Raw genomic sequence first — 20186 nt, 5'->3', positions numbered from 1 at the left:
ATTATTGTGAACTTAAATATTTTACATTCCAGTGTAACAATATTTTATTTCATTATTTAAAAGCAAAACCTCATCGGAGTGTTTACTGTGATATTAGTATTATGAATGATGGTGAATTTAATGAATAAATATTTTTTTTATTAAACGTTTTTCTTTGTAGACTAGTTGCTGTTTAGAGTTGGAAATATTCAGCAAAAAAAAATTGTAATTTGTATTTGTTAAGTGCGGCTAAACAGGACTTGTATCCAGAGCCGTAAAACATATTAATAAAAAAAAGTATATGTATATAATTTATCATTTAATACAACTTTGAGTATAATTGTGTATAACAAAATGCAATTTAATGTAGTTATATTAAATTACAAAATTCAAGAACCGCATTGGCTAATGTCTGTTTGTTCTTCTTTTATTTAGATATTTCAGGTGATCTTCGTCATCTTCGTATAGAGTCTTTTCAATCCAGCGCATGAATGATTCCACCTTGAAACAGAAATTATACCTTAATATGCGTTATCTATGTTTGATTTTTGACTGATCTGTAGTCGAATTTAGGTCATTTTTAGGCCGCAGCTGACCTTTACAGCTTCACTGAACGATAGGGGCCGAGTGCAGATGGCACTCCAAACCCGCGGAAGGACTTGTGAAACGGCTGAAGCCAGCTTCTGCCTGACGGATACGAGTTTAGTCTGAGGACACCGCTAAGGGTTCGAAACGTGGCTGTAGTACTTTCGATTCTTTTTTAAACTGGACGGGGGATTAAACAGAAGGGAATGAAAATCTATAACCAACATAAGTTTTTATGTAATTTGAACTGCAAAGAACTGATAATCCGCCTTATGGTAAGCAATAATCGCCTATATATTGTTTAGTTTAGGTTAAAAAATACGTACAATGTCATCAAAAGAGTGATTAACTGGTGTAACTGGACGCCGGATCATCAAAGTTATATCATCAAAATTATGGTAGTGAACTAACATCTACTCATACTCTATAATATTTTCTCGCTTATACTCTTTACTTACTATATACTCTTCACTCACTATATACTCTTTACTTACTATTATTCTTTACTCAGTATATACTCACCTTAGTATAAACATCAGGTTTTCCTCTAGCACATGGTATACCCCAAGATACAACTCCCACTTGTCTACCTTCGCGAACCAAAGGTCCTCCGGAGTCGCCCTGCAATAAATCTGATTTAAACAGACCATAAAGAATATTTGACGACCTCGGTGATATAGCGGTTTACTTCCGGTGGTCGCGGGTTCGATTCCTGGCACCATAGAAACAGTTGTAAGTATGAGTATGATGATGTTTGTTATGGGCCAGATCATGTATATTATGTATATATGTAGATGTTTATATCTTTTTAATAAATGCATATGAAAGTATATATGGTACTTACATCAAACAAATAATTAAGAAAGGTATCTCTGTCTATTTGTACCTACTTGCTAATCTCTGAAACGGCGGGACGGATTTTGATGGGAATTTCACTTGCAGATAGTTAATATTATAAGGAATAACATAGGCTACTTTTATTTTAATTTCACGCGGTCAAAGTCGCATGTAACTACTCTGTAAATAAATAAGATTCTTTGTCTTCTCTTAGTCTTTAAAAATGTCTGTCTGTCAGTTTGTTATTGATAAACTCGGTAGTGGCCGGTCCGATTTTGACGGGACTTTACACTAGAATATACTATATGATATATGTACAGGTTTATAGCAGTATAGTACATATATAGAAGACTAGCTTTCGCGTTAATTTATCCCTTTAGAGGTGGAATTTATCAAAATCCTCTCTTAGCGGATGCCTACGTCATAACATCTACCTGCATGCCAAATTTCAGCCCGATCCGTACAGTAGTTTGGGCTGTGCGTTGATAGATCACTATGTCAGTCACCTTTGAGTTATATATATTTAGATATCTAATGTTTTCAGGAGTAACTTAGGCTACATTTATTATAACTAGTCTGTAATAACTTAGACACTTACATGGCACGCTCCTTCTCCAGCTTTGGTCAACGCGCAAATCTGTGACTCGAATACTTCATTGATATTCTTGTGTGCCTCCTTGCACTCTTCGTAGGTGATCGCTTTCAGCTCCAGTTGCATGAGGTCGTTGGGAAGACGTCCAGGATACTGAAATATTAAAGTAAAAAATAATTTATCCATGTAGGATATTGTAGCCGGTTATAAACGTCAAGTTAAACAGAGCTTGTGTTATGGTTACTAGACAACTGATGTATAAATATATATAAAAATACAAAAATAAAAGGATTATATATAAATATGTATTTACGAAAAAAATCTACTAAGTAGTAATATAGAAAACACCCAGACCGATACAAACAATCATACTTATAAATACAAATGTTTGTACAGTGCGTGGAATCGAACCCGCGACCATCGGACGTAAAATGCTATATAATAATAATAATATTTTAGTATAGTATACGTCTTGCCGAAGCTTGTACCAGGACAATTCACATAGCGCCATCTAGTCTCAAGCTAAGCAGAGCTTGTGTTATGGGTACTAGACAACTGATATAAATACACATATAGTTCATTTCCGTGAACACATACTTAGTCTACATAGAAAACACCCAGACCGATACAAACAGTCATGCTCATGAATACAAATGGTGTGAGGAATCGAAGCCGCGACCATTGGAAGTAAAGCGATGTGCTAAACCGCTAGACCACCGAGGTCGTCATATATATCTACATATATATGTATATTAGACTACTATAAAATAATTACTACAACACTTACAGAGGTAGTACCCCAACCGGTCAGTTTCAAGTCTTCTCCCTTCTCCACCGGTTCGTCATTCAGCTCTATAGCATCAACGGTACTGCTGAACTCTATTTCCTTATCAGTAAACAGTATAGCTATATCGTTCTTGATCACATCGTCGTCATAGTCCTCATGGTAGACAATTTTCCTAATACTATATGCTTTACCGCCCGCTCGCAACATATTTGTGCCAACTACAGCCATGAAATATATTGGTCGCGCTCTGAAATATGAGATTTTTATATGTAGCAAGTGAAATGGCAAGAATCTGACGGTCCAACTTGTAAATGGAAATCGACGTCAATATACAAGAACAGCAGTAAGAAAATCACAGGATCATGTTGATGGAAGAAAGCGATGTTGTCGTAACATGAAAACCCTAACTTCACAAAAAAAATGTAGGGTAAAGATTCTTGAAGTTATCATGTTTTCCTGTCCTACACTCAAGTTATGCATCTCCAATGAAATGATCAAATATTAATGTGAACTAATTCAATTTATTATGCAAGCGCCTGTACAATATTAGGAGCTATATTTTTCAATAATACAACATTGCTAAGTAATGTTGTGGCTTAATTGATCATGAATTATAAAATATTTGCTGAAGTAGCCTCTGTTCTATATTGTAGGTATTTCTTTAACCTATTTCAGCTACCAAGCATTATTATTATTACTATTCATGTGCAAATAGTCCAAGAGCCCCTGATGGCCAGACATTCGTCTTATTAGTATATGTGAAAGTTCTTGTATGTATGTCCCCAACACAGGTAAGAACGCACATGAAACCTGGATCGTAGTTCCTTTGGCAGGTAACGAAGGTGTAAAAATTTTCATATCAAATTCATTAATTTATGAAACTAAATTTTTTCACATATTGATCGTAACAGTATTATAACTTGCGCTGCTCATTGCCAGACACTTAGTATGGTTACAACCCTTCGGCATCGGGACACCCCCAAACACTTAGGGGTATTAAAATTAGTTATAAACATATTCTCAGACCTACTAAATATCTATATACAATTTCATCAAAATTGATCAAGTCGTTTCGGAAGAGTATAAACACGAAACCTATGACATCAGAATTATATGTATTAGATATACATATATGTATATTCGATTGATTTTTTGTTTGTAATGAATAAACTGGTTAACAATAAATTCACCTCTGGACGCAGTGAGCAGCCGTCAGTATTACCCGTGGGGTCACCAGGGAAGCCCCACAGAAGTGCCAAACTCCAAACCACCTTAGAGAAACCTGGTAGGGGACACTACCGTTAGCAGCCTTGGTCCCTCCAACGATTCTCTCCCATTCATCCTGACCCTTGGACGAGTAAAATTCTGCTAACGCTGTAAATTCAAATAAACTGTTTTGGCAAATTGCAATTGACCACGATGGTTTCCATGGGGAACCGCGTGGAGGTCGATTAAGTAAGGCATATTAATAAACCTATGTAAGAATAATAAAGAACCTTAAAATTAGTAATTTTTCATTACTTATTTTAATTAAAATTACCTAAATATCATAAACCGAGTTTAATATAGATAATTTTTATGTGATATTAGATCAACACACAAGTTTCTGGCTCGTTCTTCTTGTGATGAGACAGCTTTCCGAATGAGCGGTAGACTAAAAAATTGTTATGAATATTCAAGTGCTTAAATTAAGTTTATTTGAATAAAGCATTTTCTATTTTATTTTATTTTTACCTGCATGAAATTTATTGCCTATATGTTATTCTGATGTATTAGCTATTTATTATATTTTCGTATTATTACTGTAAAGTTTAATCAAAATTACACGCATAATTTTCGCGTTTATAGTAAATATACACAACCTCTTACGTAACAAATAATTTTATATTTTATCCTTTAATTGTAGTTATGAATAATTTAATAAAATGACAGGAAAAAAATTTGTCAGAAGTGGGATTCGAACCCACGCCCACAGAAGTGGACTGCGACCTGAACGCAGCGCCTTAGACCGCTCGGCCATCCTGACATATATAAACTAGTCGAAATTACAAGTTTCTTGCTACGCTGCCTTATTACGTTATAAGGTCATGACGTCACACGTCATAAATTAGGTGGGATTGATGTTTTGATACTTTATATTAGAACGTCATGTTGTTATTGTTGATGTTTTATTCGACTCGTCTCAATTGTACTGCATTGTATTATAATCTTTAAGGCTATGGTATTACGAGTCCTTTTCATTTATTCATTATAATTTTACAAGCTCTTTTAGGAATTCTGTATTGTTATGATATGGATATATAGACGGATGAAATAAAATTTATTACTGAGGTTTTAGTTATAAAGATTATTACTTTATATTTACTACAAAGTTTGTTTTTAAAAACTAAATATAAAAAGTTTGTAAAAAAAATTCCATATTGAGAGGACTTAATTTCTTGCGTTAGTTGATAGTTTTTCAATATTAAAATTCATTACATAACGTTTATAGTAAAATCATGTTTCTATAAATTTTGAACATTTCTTCAAAATAATTTTGTTTGAAAAAATTACCAAGGAAAGGTAAAATGATAAGATGAGCATGAAGGTAGGTCAGTTACCCCATTTTGGCAAATAGAAATTTACCACGTTGGTTGCAAGCGGAACCGCGGGGTGGAGGAGGGAATTGTTAGTAATGTGGACTAAAACCAATGTACCATGTCAGTTTGAGCTCCTAGTGGTTCCCCCTCGAAACCATCGTGATAAGTTCATGGTAAATTTACCACGGTAGACTGACCTGACCTCATGTTCATCTTATCATCCTCCACTCCCCCGCCAGTAAACCGATGCCAGGCGCCAGCATTTAAATACATTTCGATATATTAGAAATTAGCGCAGCGACTTCGTCCGCTTGAAATTTAAATTTTTCTAAAATAAAAGTAGCCTAAGTTACTCGTTATTACATCAGCTACCTGCCAATAAAAGTCCCGTCAAAATCGATCCAGCCATTTCAGAGATTAGCCGGAATAAACAGACAGCCAGACGGACAAAAAATTTAAAAAATGTTATTTTGATGTATGTACTGTATTTATATTCATATGCATGTAATAAAAAATGGTTATTACAATATTACAAACAGACACTCCAATTTTATTTATATGTATAGATATGGTTAAAAAATGACTGAACGTTTATATAAAAACATGGTCTCCATTCATTTTGGACGCTTCCAAATCAATTCAATTAACAAGACTTACCAAAAAAAGGTAAAACTATTAAAAACACACAAAAGCGTAATGCGAACATTTCTTCTAACATACTGAATTTCACAAAAGGTTACATAAGTTTATATATGTATAATTTTGTATGCAAATGCATACGTACGTCATAATACCATGTGATTTACTATTGAGCTAAATAACTATGTTGATACCCCTATGATCTCAAATTGTCTCACGTAATACTCACCGAATTTGCATTTAATCGTTTGAAACCTAATAATTTATTCGTCTAATCTGGTAAAAGGGTCAACAATCCTGTAATGTTTTTTTATACCACGCAGGTGGCAAACAAACATACGGCCCATCTGATGGTAAACGGTTACCGTAGCGTATGGACGCCTGAAACACCAGGAGTGTACCTGCGCGTTGCCGACCCTTAAGAAACCTTAATATACTCTTCTTGAAAAACCCCATGCTGTAGTCTTTCGACAAATAGAAATAATCTTTATTAAAATCAACTCATTACAAGCACTTTTGAATAGTCATATTTTGATTCTACCACTCATTCGGAACGCAGACTCATCACAAGAAGAATGAACAAGAAGCTTGTGTGTTGTTCTTTTGAATAGATGTTTTTTTATATAAATAATTACAGTATAACAAGTAAGAGGTATGCGATAATCAACATAGAAATCGCTACGCACTCATTATAGTGTAATCAGATAATATTGTCAGAGAGAAAACCTCGGCAGGTAGTTCATTACACAATCTAAGTGTACGCGGGAGGAAGCTCCTCTGAAACCGCACTGTCCAAGACTAATTAGGTTCCAGCGTGTGAGGATGAATTCTCTGTCGATGGCAAACGGTGCGATGGTAAAAGGTAGCTGTAGGAATCATGTCAAACAATTTATCAGAACACAGTCCGTTGTATATTCGGTAGAACACACAAAGCGACGCGAAGTCTCGCCTCAAGCTAAATGGTTCGATACCGTCAGAGAGATTGGGATCATCGGCAATTCTCATATGTGATAAATTCCTGGTGAATTTATCACAGGCGCAGGCGCAGGCGGGTGCACCATATTCTTTTATCAAACTCCGAATTACATGAATAACGATATTTTGAATTTTGAATTTGTATATCGTATATTATATATGTATATGAAATAGGAATATATTTGCGACGGCCTCAGTGGTCTAGCGGTATAGCACATTACTTTCCTTTTTATGGTCCTGGGTTCAATTCTTCGCACTGTGCAAACATATGTATTTATGAGTATGATTGTTTGTATCTGGCTTGGCTATCTTTTCTATGTATATTGTGTATGTACAAAGAAAAATAAGTATTTATATCAGTTGTCTAGTATCCATAACACAAGTATTTACCTTGGAGCTAGATGGCGCTGTGTTAATTGTCCAGGGTAAATAAATACTAGTAAGATAAAAGAGGTTAGATAGTTTTAGGCTTGCGGCTACGGCTACCATCAGATGGACGTATGCATATATATATATACATATATATATTTCCCACCATCGTAGTAAAAAAAAAAAGGCGCGTCATCGCATATCACCTTTAATAAGAACCCTAAATTTAAAGCCAAAAAGAAAAAAAATAAACTTTAACATATATATATGTTTTCCACCATCGTAGCATAAAAAAAGACGCGTCATCGCATATCACCTTTAATAAGAACCCTAAAATTACAGCAAAAAAAACTTCAAAAGCTTCAAAGCAAAATTACCAAACCTAATTCGAACCGACGCCTCAGAGAATGCCATTACGTGACACCATTGGAGCCAGGATGTGGACAATTTGCCGGCAATTTAAATGTACCATATCGGCACATAGCACTTGCATACGAAATTGTTGTAATGAATTGTTGCATGCATGCATTTCAATGTAGTAACCTCTTAGTGGTGATATAAGAAGATATTGGAGTTTCTATTTATCACTACATATTATAAAACAAAGTCGCTGTCGCTGTCTGTCCGTCCCTATGTATGCTTAAATCTTTAAAACTACGCAACGGATTTTGAATTTGTTTTATTTCTCTTCTTCAATATTTGTTACATCGTTTCTGTTATTATATAGACATAATAATATAAATATATAATTTTTTACAATTTAATTTAGGAGGACCACATTACTGGATGTGGTAAATCAAAGCAACAGATAACGAAAGCTATAAAAATCTGATAAAAGCTAGTTGGCTGATCGCAGATAGATAAGGAAATTAAAAAAAAATATTGTATTTTGGTGTTTTATAATAATAGAATAGAAATAATCTTTATTCAAATAAACTCATTACAAGCACTTTTGAATAGTCATATTTTGATTCTACCACTCATTCGGAATGCAGATTCATCACAAGAAGAATAAGCAAGAAACTTGTGTGTTGCTTTTTTAAATAAATATTGATTTAAATATATTTAATTAACAACAAGGATTAGGCATGCGACAATCAACATAGAAACCGCTACGCACTTAATCTCAGTTCAATCAGATAACATTGTCAGCGCTATGAATTTTAAGTTAGATATTTTCTACAAAAACATTATTATCATTTATAAATTCTTCAATTTTATAATAAGCTCTTTTACATAGAAAATATTTTATAATACATGGGATTTTTTTTCTGGCAAATTGAGTTAATTTTTTTCAATGATTACATCCACGCACCTTGTCGAGATTGACACAGTAATTACAAAAAAAAAATTACACCACCTCCAATCCGATATGTTCTCGCTAACATGCAAATCTGACGGCGCCAGTGTCAACAGTTTTATTGCATTCGGATGCATACAATGCTCGCATACAGTTATAATTGAAAGGTGATCACGTATGCCGACACGGTGTCACACTTAGATGATAGTAGATAGATAGATAAGAAGTTTTATTTGTATCTTACTATATAATATTATATTAACTGTGATCTTACACACATATACAGGTTTTTTTATGGATGACTAGTACCTGCGACTTCATCCGCGTGGAATTTAACTTTATTTTTCTAAAATAAAATAGTCTTTCTAAATAAAAGTAGCCTAACTTACTCCTTATTACATCAGCTACCTGCCAAAAAAAGTCCCGTCAAAATAGGTCCATCCATTTTAGAGAATAGCCGGAACAAACAGACAGACAGACAAAATTTGTAAAAAATGTTATTTTGGTGTATGTACCGTATTTATATACATGTGTATCAAGTAAAAAACGGTTATTTCAATATTACAAACAAACACTCCAATTTTATTTATATGTATAGATTGTGGAATGATGCACCAGCGTGCGCTAACGGTTTATGCTGGCGGGGCACCAGTGGATGATAAGATGAGATGGGGTTAGGTCAGTTGGCCCATCCTGACAAATTCACCTGGAATTTATCACGATAGTTTCCAGTGGGAACCGTGGGAAGGTTAACATGACTTGGTACATTGCTAGTGATGAAGTAATTAACAATCACTTTCCCCCATACATGTAGGTTTAACGTTAATTATAGAAACTGATTATAAATTTATTAACGACATATTATAATTTAAATAATGTAAATTAAATATTGTACTGGGTGAAAACTGATTGTTACAGCCTATCCTGTAAATAATATAAATGACGTAGTGGAGTAACTTGAAGCAATCATGCTTAATCATATTAATACTAGATTTAAAGACAAACTTGCTGTCCCCAAGTATCGTTTAGAAAAAGTTAATAGGTATACCCTTAAATAAATTCAAAACATCTGTTAAATCATATTTTGAGCAATGATGGCTACTCATCACTAAACGATTACTTGAATGGACGAGTGTGCTGCTTGTTGTTCATGACTGATTTTCATTTTGTTAGACATAACACCTATATACATTGTATCTTTTAAAAAAAAAGTCATTCAATTAAGTTTCTTGCCAGTTCTACTCAATCATCTATATACCGACTGACGGTAGGGAAAAAATAACTTTATATTAAAAATTTGTTTAACCAGTAAAATGTGTATTCAATATTTTTTCTTTTTGAGTATTTAATTGAATTAAGTGCAAATTACGGCGGCGTGGTTTCGTATTCACACACTTAAACTTGAAAATGTAATGATGGCTCAAAATCCGTCAATGTAAGTTTATTTGAATAAATGATTTTCTTTCTATTTATCTTTGTAAAAATTGATATAGCATATGCTGTTGGTTACTCTATTCTCCCAAATATGAATTTAAAAATGGATCTGTATTATTGTAAACATGTACAACATTTATTTGAAAAGAATACGGGCTGAGTTTCTTGTCAGTTCTTCTCATATCGAAATCATTCCGAACTGACGGTAGATTTGACATATCATAAGGGTCTGCAATAGACCTACATGAATGAATAATGATGAATATTTTGTTTTGATTTGATTTATTTAATAGACGAAGAAGAAGTATTACAGCAAAACAAAATAACTCACATATGAACTATTTCAGTTGTTTTTAGTTCATATAACTTTTACTTGAGAGCGTCAGGGCCTAATGGTTTACTACCGGATTTAGAGTTCCGGAGTTCGAATCTAGACGGCACTAAGAAACTTTCTTTGAATTCAAATACATATATATGTACACTAGCGATCCACCTAGAGTTCGCACGGGTTGTTGAAAATCTTTGAATTCCGTCTTTGCTGTACTAATATGCATGTATTAAACCTGCCTCTTAAATCACTCTATCTATTGCTGAAACTTGTATTGAAATCCGATGCGTAAAATAAAAGATCTAAGCGTACAGACAGCGGTGGCGACTTTGTTTTATACTATGTAAAGATGTGTTTTTAAAATAAGTTATTTATATCATAAGAGTCTGTAATAGACCTACATGAATAGAATAGAATAGAATAGATTAGAGTAGAATAGAGTAGAAGAGAGTAGAAGAGAGTAGAATAGAGTAGAATAGAGTAGAATAGAACAGAGTAGAATAGAGTAGAATAGAAATCATTTATTCAAATAAACTTACATTGAAGTTGAACTTACAATGAATAAAGATATTTTGAATTTGAATTTGAAATCTTCTGGTATACCATTGATCAAATGTCAGTTCTTCGAGTGCTTAGGAGATCCTGGAATAGATCCTGAAGAGGGTCCTTACAGTGCATTGCTTGTATATTGACGACGGTAATCCGCCACTGTCGAAATATGGGGAAATCAACAAAAATAAAACGTATAAATAATGACCGCATCAAATTTAAAAAAGTAAAAATTTGTTACAATATAAAATTTAGTGTAACATGTTCAAAATATATACAAAAACACAGTTAAATGTTATTTCGGCCCTCATTCCACATTTTTCGTCCATTAATAACTTCAAACAAGCGAGATCGTCTCCCGTTAACAGATTTTCCATTATGTTTGTTTATTTTCCGTCTCGATATGCTTTGTTGGGTAAATATGCATTCCTACACATCAACAATATGAGGGAACTGCAAAAAAAACGTTACTGTACCATAAGCCGTTACTCTTTACCAATGTGCAGATTTTACTGTGTTTTACTAGTTGTTGTGATTGTTGCTTGTAAGTAAAATAAGTTTTTTTATTTAAATACAAATAAAATCTTGATTTAAAAAGTTTGTTTTGAAGAAGTAGCGTCGGCAGGCAGTTGTATCCGTCAGGCGGGAGTTGGCCTTCAGCCGCTCCACAAATCCTTCCTTTGGTTTGGAGTGCCACTTGCACTTGCCTCCTATCGACCGGTGAAGCTGTAAAGGCCAGCTGCGGCCAACAGCATTAGGGTAATCCGAAAAAATAATAGTGACGTCATCGCGCACGTGACACACCTAGTGTTTCAGGCGTCTATAGACTATGGTAACCTTTTATTTAACCATCAGATGGGCTGTATGTTACATTGACACTATAGTTGTATAAAAAAAAATCATTTAAGTTTCGATAACTCTGTTTTATGTTTTGTTATATTCAATTGCATTTTTTTTGAAATGGCAAACAAGCTGACTACTATGCTAATGTAATAATTAAACCTAGACAATTAACACAGCGCCATCTAGTCCCACGGTAAGCAGAGCTTGTGTTATAAGTACTAGACAATTGATATAAATACCATTTTTTTGTAAATATATACATAATATACACAGAAAATACCTAGACCGATGCAAACAATCATACTCATGAATACAAATGTTTACACCGAACAAGGAATCGAACCCGCGACCATGTTATACCGCTAGACCACCGAGGCCGTCAAAATTATTTATTATCTTCAGGTATACCATTGATCAAATGTCAGTTCTTCGAGTGCCTAGATGACCCTGGAATAGATCCCGAAGAGGGCCCTTTGGTAGACTTACAGTTTACTTGGTTGGGAGCACTGCAGTACATACATGGTGAGAAGAAGAGAAGAAAGTATTCATTCAAATTTCTTAATTCCCATATCGTTATTTTTGTCTATGGAATTATATTATGGAAGAATAATACATCTGTTTGTTTGTCTGTTCTGATGTTTTACGTCAAGTTCTTCTTCACCCCAAATGCTTTTATACCGTTAATTATGATGATTGCATAGACTGCTATGGGATGAATCGCAAACAACCAATATCACTTTCACATTTATGATAATAACTAGCTTTTGCCCGCGGCTTCGCCCGCGTTAATTTATCCCCTTAGGGGTGGAATTTATCAAAATCCTTCTTAGGGAATGCCTACGTCATAGTAGCTTTATGCATGCAAAGTCTCAGCCCGATTGGTTTAAAATTTACAAAGTTACATACGAACTTTCATCCCCTATTTTATCCCCTTGAGGGTAAATAATTAAAATCCTTTCATAGCGAATGCCTATGTCATAACATCTACCTGCATGCCAAATTTCAGCCCGATCTGTCCAGTGGTTTGGGCTGTGCGTTGATAGATCACTATGTCAGTCACCTTTGAGTTATATATATATAGATAATCCTAGACGAGTAGTGCAGATCTATTATTATTATCCTGGACATAGCGTCAAAGTTAAATAAACCTTGCGTTATGGGTATTAAACAATTTATAGAAATACAAACAGTCATATTCATTTACCTATACAAGTGTCAGCGTCGTGCGAGGCAATCGAACCCGCTACCAACGGAAGTAAGTTATATATATAGATACCCGGATTCCCTATATATCTAGCACTATATTGTAACTTAGCTCAAGTTAGTTGATGGCCCACCTATTGCGGTGGGGAGATAGGGCCCAGAATTTTAAAAAGGAGTTGTGTTAAACCGCTATACCACTGATAGGAAGCATTATTCATTCATAACAATTCGGTAAAAAACATGTTGCAGTGAAGAATGGGACTCCTCACTACTTTAGAGTACCAAGAGTGGTTCTTATCAGCCGACAGTTCGCACTATCCACTGCTATGGACGCTGCTCAGATACCAGACGGATTTGCCCTGTAAGTTAATATAGGTTACAAAAAATGTAACAGGTAAATAGAGTTTACAAACTATGTAACAGGTGAGTAGAGCTTACAAAATATGTAACGGGCCAACAGGGTAAAATTCAAGAGTGGTTCTTATCAGCCGACAGTTCGCACTATCCACTGCTATGGACGCTGCTCAGATACCTGACGGATTTGCCCTGTAAGTTGGCAGACGTTACAAATTACTTAACCAGTAAATAGAGTTTGCAAATTATGTAACAGGTGAGTAGAACTTACAAAATATGTACCGCTGCTAAGATACCAGACGAATTTGCCCTATAAGTTACCAGACATTACAAAATACGTAACGAGCGAGTAGAGCTTACAAAATATGTAAAGTTATTCAGATAACAGACGGATTTGCCCTGTAAGTGAGTAGACGTTACAAAAAATGTAACAGGTAAATAGAGTTTACAAATTATGCAACAGGCAAGTAGAGATTACAAAATATGTAATAGATGTGCAGAGTTTACCAAATATGGTATGGCTTGTGTTATTGATACTATGCAACTGATATACTAACTTTTTACAAATATATAGAAAACACCGTACAGACTGATAAAAACAATTATACTCATCAATACAAAAGTTAGTACTGTGCGAGAAACCGAACCCGCGGCTATTAGATGTAAAGCAGTGGGCTAAACTGCTAGTCCATTGAGGCCATCTAATGTAAATGTTTCAGGAGTTATTTTTTTGTAGAGGTAACATTGTATTTGGGGATTATGAACGTGATGAAGAAGAATGTGGGGTGTCCATCGAGGATTTAGCACAAGGGTCGGAGTGTGATCCAGCGATTCTGTTGATGCCAATATCAGACGTGCTTCTCCATCCAGAGTACAAGCATTTTAAAGAGAAGGAGAGTATTGCTATCCTGAAAATGATCACTCCGATAAAATCCAGTAAGTTTAGAAGGTTTACTAATCAAATTTGATCGTAGATAGTGTGCGATGCTTACATCTATAATGGCATTATGTTTTAGGTGTGGAACTTTAAATGAGACTTTCAATCAACATTTTCTTCATGGTTCTTCCTTAATTTAAGTCATTAACGTCGTAATTTAATATAATTTAACTTTATCACTTATTGCATTGTTGTTTGTTAGACCCAATATATGAAAAAACTACTCCACATCCACGTTGTAATCTAATAATTATTATTTAATAACGTATTGTTTCAGAATACGTATTACCAGCGTGTTTGCCATTTAAAAACTTCTTAATAGGTAAAAATGGAAGACAGACAACGGAAAAATTGTTTCACATTGATTTTAGTAGTGGTATGTTACATTTACTTACATATTTTACATAAATAAGATACTGGTAGATACATAAAATTAGATTCATTTTACTTTCTGAACTTATTTCCACTCCTGCGCCATCTACTCTATTCTATACGGAAGAGATTGCATTAGCGATAAGACCGCCTTTTGTACTTAGTTTTATTTTTAATATTTTAATTTTGTTACTGTCCTTTCTACTCGTTCGTCATACGTCTACGTATGTTGGTGAAATATAGTGTTACAAACAAAAAAAAAATAAGGCAGAAATCTATGGTATTATAGTTTGTATATACAATACTCGTACTTGATGGGCCTTGTGAGTGGTCTACCCATGAATTTTTGCCTCATAGTCGTTGCCGGGGCAAAGGGTTTTGCTCCATGGCCTCAACAATCCGCAAGAAACGTAGGCAAACCTAGTAAACTCGGTCTTATAAAGATTTTGCTTGAAAAAAGCACACAGACAAAAATTATATGTATATATTCTTTTTTTTACTTCGGTATAGTACAACATGTGTAACTTTCTTTTGTTATTTGTATAGCTAGTTTACGACTTTATTACATGTATTGGTTTGTTTTAATTTACATTTGATGTTGCAGATGTACCTAGAGATTTTGTGGAGGAAGAGAAAGAAGTGGTTAGAATTAGTCTGCTGCCAAGAGAGCTTTGCTATTTATATGACAATCCTGTGGTGAGAATTACTTCTTCTTAATAATCTTAGGTTCCATAATTTATTCTGGAATTGTCATTTTCCAACTAACATATAAGAGAAAGCTTAATTGCTTACCAATTTGGCAATGGAATTTAAGTCGTCAAAGAGCCTGGTTTTTTAATTCATTAAGTGCACCAGACTGGCATCTTAGTTCTTTAGAATAGTTTCGCGTAGAGGCTAAAAATTAGGCGGAACTATTCTTTTCATCAATTACCATACATATATGTAAATAACGTTTAATTTGTAACAGAATACATCAAACTTGGCTAAGAACCGCATTGCTTGTTCCACTGGGTGTGGTTTCCACTCTGGAGCGCCAAGTCTTGTCCACGAGCACACAGGCCACTGGTCCATTGTAGCACTCTCACAAGGTACGTAAGAGTGTCTTTGTGATCAAAATCCAACAATTTTTCATTTTAAGTTTAAATGATTATGATTTTTATCAAATTAAGTTTCATTTTCTGCAATTATATTACCATTATACAATCATCATTGCCTTGCCTCTTCCCTGATCTCTATAGGCCGTCATATCTGATATGACGGCCTTTAGAGATCAGGGATCATACTCTCTTTTTATTCACATTATTGTTCACACTGAACTGAGGTACCCACGTGTACAACTTTTTAGAGTCTACTTCGAAATATCCAAGAAGGAATAATGCTATATAAAATTTATTTGTGATAAAGTGGTTCATACTGCAGATGAAAGTCTAATATCTTATAGGTGATGGCTACCTTACTAATAGTAGGTAGGTAGGTACTACTAGTGTTCTAAATTTGTATCACCTTTCTGACCAGGTGGGGCACCATGTCCTGACCCTCTCCGTGTTCGTCGCCCCCCTCCCCCGCCCCGGCACATAATCCTCCATCCCTACGTACCCTGGATTACTGCTGCCATCACTGGTAAAGCTGTGGGAGCGTTCGCTAAAGATGATCCATTTGGTAAGCAATATTTATAATTACTAAATATGTACAATGACGATACGACTAGTCCACCAACTCAAAGTCAATCAAACAACTATGGAAAGAGCTATGCTTGGAGTTTCTTTGAGGTATCAAATCCGAAAGGAATTAATTCTCCAAAGAACTAGGGTCACCACTCCCTTTCAAATCTTTATAACCCTTTTTATGTCCTTTTTTACGCTATGTCCTTTCTCAGGGTCTAGACTATCAGACAGAGTTACTTTCGCATTTATAATATTACTAAAGACTAGTAAGGATTAAGTTATCAAGTTGACAATGCCTACCACGAATGATATAACAGTCGTTATGGTATGTTCTTACTATTTATCGTTTTAGGATTTATGATGCCTCGAGCGTCGTTCCACGATTTGATCGGACACGATTGGAACGGCCACTGGTGGATGGGTGGGCGGAGATGTTTCGACAGAGGAGAAGCAGCTGATGACATGTTCCGATTCTATCATGAGATATTCCAAGTCAAGCCCACCATTTTGACTTACCTCAGTTATTATCTAGAGGTTGGTCGATAACTAATTAGTAAGAATTTATACTAATACTTGCTAACCTGGCAAATGTTGTTTTGCCATGTAAATTAATATCGCTATTAAAAAATAGGTATTCATGGTATTAGGGTTAAAATTTAAAAATATATGTTTGATGCCGAAGCATAAAAAAAAAATATTTTGGGTGGGTCACCCACTTTGGGGTATTAAAAATAGTTCACGTCCTATTCTCAGACCTACTGAATATACACACAAAATATCCTAAGTATCGGTCAAGCCCTTTCGAAGTTTAGTTACAAACACGAAAATTTTATATTGTAAAAAGGTAAAGTTTGTGGGATGTTCGGGGTATTCTCCGGTTCTACTGATCCCATTTTAAAAATTCTTTTGATAACCCATGAGTTGGATAACCCATTTATCGAGGAAGGTAGACTATATAACATCTTGCTATGACTAATAGGAGAATGTTGTAAAATCGGGAAAATGTGATATTACACGGTACATAATGAAGGTCATATAATATTTATAAGTTCTTACACATACCGCCAAAATTGTAATTGTTACGCAAAAGTTTAAACTATTAATAAATAACTAAATTACCAGCTAAGCTCCTATTAAAAGCGTAGGAACGTCCTGATAAAGAAAGAGTAAAAAATATTTTAATGAAATATTGATGTTATTGGTGGTCCACTGGTTTAAGCTCAACTTACATTCGAACGTCACAGGATCGACTTACATTCGAAGGTTACGGGTTCGATTTGATGTGAATGTGAATTTAAAATTCCGTCTAATTCGAAATTTTTGAAGTTGCTGTTACAAATTTGCAAAATCCTATTAAATATAATCTTGTCTATGCGGTATCATTAACAATTTCTTTTGCAGGTGGATGCCAGTCACGATTGCCTTATAATTTGCGTAAAAGTTGGTATGCCGTATCAAATTGGTCAACCTAAGGTAACGGAATTGGATACTCCGGTAGTCAGGGTGCGTACTCAGTCGTTCTGTTCTAAGTTTTTTTTATGGGGGGGTTTGGGAGAGGTCAGGTGCTTGGACAGATACTACGACCTACTTATGTAGGTCGTAGTACCTGGTATTGTGCTCGCCCTTATCTTAATAAAGCGGTGTCCTACACCGCTAGACCACCGAGGCCGAAATTGAAATATCATTACATAGTATAACACAAAATCGCTGTCGCTGTCTGTCCGTCCCTATGTATGCTTAAATCTTTAAAAATACGCAACTAATTTTGAAGCAGTTTTTTTTAATTGATAGAGTGATTTAAGAGGAAGATTATATGAAGCCGGGGCGAGTAGCTAGTAATATGTACATACATGCGTATTATAGTATAGAGAGATAGAAATTCAAAGATTTGTAATGATATTAAATTCTAAACCATTTACAACTACAGTAACATTTCTTCATCATACACTCGTATATATGTATTATTATTATTTTGTATTTAATAAATATTTATTTTTAATATGATATGATATCCTAAAGGTACGGATACCCACAGTGACATTCAGACATCTGTACAAGTTTCAAGTTGAAGTTTGGGGATACAATGCAACCGAATCCTCGACCAGCTCAGGTGCATCTTCCTCGTCACCCGAAGAACCATCGGACGAGGATGAATAGCAGATTTTCTTTATTTGTGAAAAAAATAATTTTGTCTCATATTAACTTTTGCCTCTTACTAACTCAAGTTGGACCTAACCGTCTAACCTACCTGAGTTCGATTTTGGAAATCAGACTGTGTGTAAAGAAACATCCTAAAATATAAAACAAAATATTTGAAGAATATAATAAAATTACTCACCTTACTTACGGATACCTTAATCCTACAAAATTGAGAATGCTTACATTAAATAGTAGTATTTCATAAAAATGGTAGAATAATGTGTATAAAAATTTACTTATTTAATATTACTTTAATACCAGACTTCAACAACCTGGCATAAGCTGGAATATCTGAGGCTGGATTCTCAATGGAGAATTACCTCTCACGATATCAGATAGTCAACAAATCTGCTTATGGTCTTGACTGATTAATATAAAAAAAATAAAAAAATTTAATATTACGTATTTTGTTGTAAATTTTTATCACCTGCAAAGTGGTGTGCCTTGGGAGAGGCTTATGTTCAGCATAGGACTGCAGTGGGCTGATGATGATAATGACTGCTTACCATCAGGTGAGCTGTCAGTATGTTTACCATTCCAATTACATATAAAAAGTATAAAGTTATATGTAAACATTATTAAACTGGTTAAAGCCATGGGCGTGGTCACTAAATCGTTTCGCGAACAAGGAATAGCAGGCAATAAACGATGTCAGTTACTGCAAATGGTATACCATTGTATTTTGAACTTAAATATCTGAATCGGAAAGCCTTTTTCCATTTGATGTTGGTGGAATGCAATAAAGTTATCATAAACGGGGAGTGAAGATAAACACAAATGTAAGGAATAAAATTTATGTTCAGTACAGTTGGTTGCACTTTTGTAATTTGTTTTAATGTTATTAATGCGAAATTGTGTCTGTCTGTACAAAAGGTTAGGTTCAAACTCGATTTCCGTCACTCCAAAAACGATTGTGTGAACCTCTCCGAATGATCCCCCGTCAAATTCAAACTTTCGAACGTCAAAAACAAACGAAATTACGATGGCCTGAGCCGAGGTTCGAACCTCGAGCGGTGCCCTCAGACTAAAGTCGTATCTGTCAAGCGGGAGTCGCTCCATAAGTCCTTCCTTTGGTTTAGAGTGGTATCTGCACTCGCCCCCTATGATCCGGTGAAGACATAAAGGCCAGCTGCGGCCAATAGGTGATAGTGATATAGGTGAGTTAGATGCACCCAAGCAGACGATATTCTACAAACTCTATATCTACCAGTATTTGTGTGAGTGAGTACAAAGTCTATATCTACCAGTATTTGTGTGACTTAGTACAAAGTCTATGTCTACCAGTATTTGTGTGAGTTAGTACAAAGTCTATATCCACCAGTATTTGTGTGAGTTAGTACAAAGTCTATATCTACCAGTGTTTGTGTGAGTTTGTACAAACTCTATATCTACCAGTATTTGTGCGAGTTAGTACTAAGTCTATATTTACCAGTATTTGTGCGAGTTAGTACTAAATTCATATCTACCAGTGTTTGTGTGAGTTTGTACAAACTCTATATCTACCAGTATTTGTGCGAGTTAGTACTAAGTCTATATTTACCAGTATTTGTGCGACATACTGTACAAATCCAAAATGTATGTATATTTTTAATTGCTCCCACTTGTACAGATTATAAATGGTGGTACGTAACGAGATGGAGGCGATATTTGCGTTTGCGCAG

The 20186-nt window shown here is 34.8% G+C and overlaps 2 protein-coding genes and 1 non-coding gene across 3 annotated transcripts; 1 reads left to right on the top strand and 2 right to left on the bottom strand.

The window, feature by feature from the left end:
* Positions 1-384: 384 nt before the first annotated feature.
* LOC131854182 (chymotrypsin-1-like) lies at positions 385-6065 on the bottom strand. Its single transcript, XM_059205312.1, has 6 exons — positions 6017-6065; positions 3971-4154; positions 2781-3027; positions 2000-2146; positions 1087-1185; positions 385-480 (listed from the first exon to the last, which is right to left on the bottom strand). Exons 1-6 carry the CDS (start codon positions 6063-6065, stop codon positions 385-387), a joined length of 822 nt encoding a protein of 273 aa, XP_059061295.1.
* Positions 4723-4806, bottom strand: Trnal-cag (transfer RNA leucine (anticodon CAG)). Its single transcript has one exon. It is a non-coding gene; the product is annotated as a tRNA-Leu (tRNA).
* Positions 6066-14192: 8127 nt separating the features above from the next.
* LOC131854215 (uncharacterized) lies at positions 14193-18483 on the top strand. Its single transcript, XM_059205346.1, has 8 exons — positions 14193-14289; positions 14568-14666; positions 15267-15358; positions 15630-15750; positions 16178-16321; positions 16679-16860; positions 17728-17829; positions 18346-18483. The coding sequence occupies exons 1-8, from the start codon at positions 14193-14195 to the stop codon at positions 18481-18483; spliced, it is 975 nt and encodes a 324-aa protein (XP_059061329.1).
* Positions 18484-20186: the final 1703 nt, after the last annotated feature.

This window comes from Achroia grisella, unplaced genomic scaffold (assembly GCF_030625045.1).
Source record: "Achroia grisella isolate CSIRO2021 unplaced genomic scaffold, CSIRO_AGI_Agris_v1 utg971, whole genome shotgun sequence".
In the NCBI taxonomy this organism is placed as follows: Eukaryota; Metazoa; Arthropoda; class Insecta; order Lepidoptera; family Pyralidae; genus Achroia; species Achroia grisella.
Note: the sequence above shows the minus strand (reverse complement) of the source record. Positions and strands in the feature narration are given on the sequence as shown.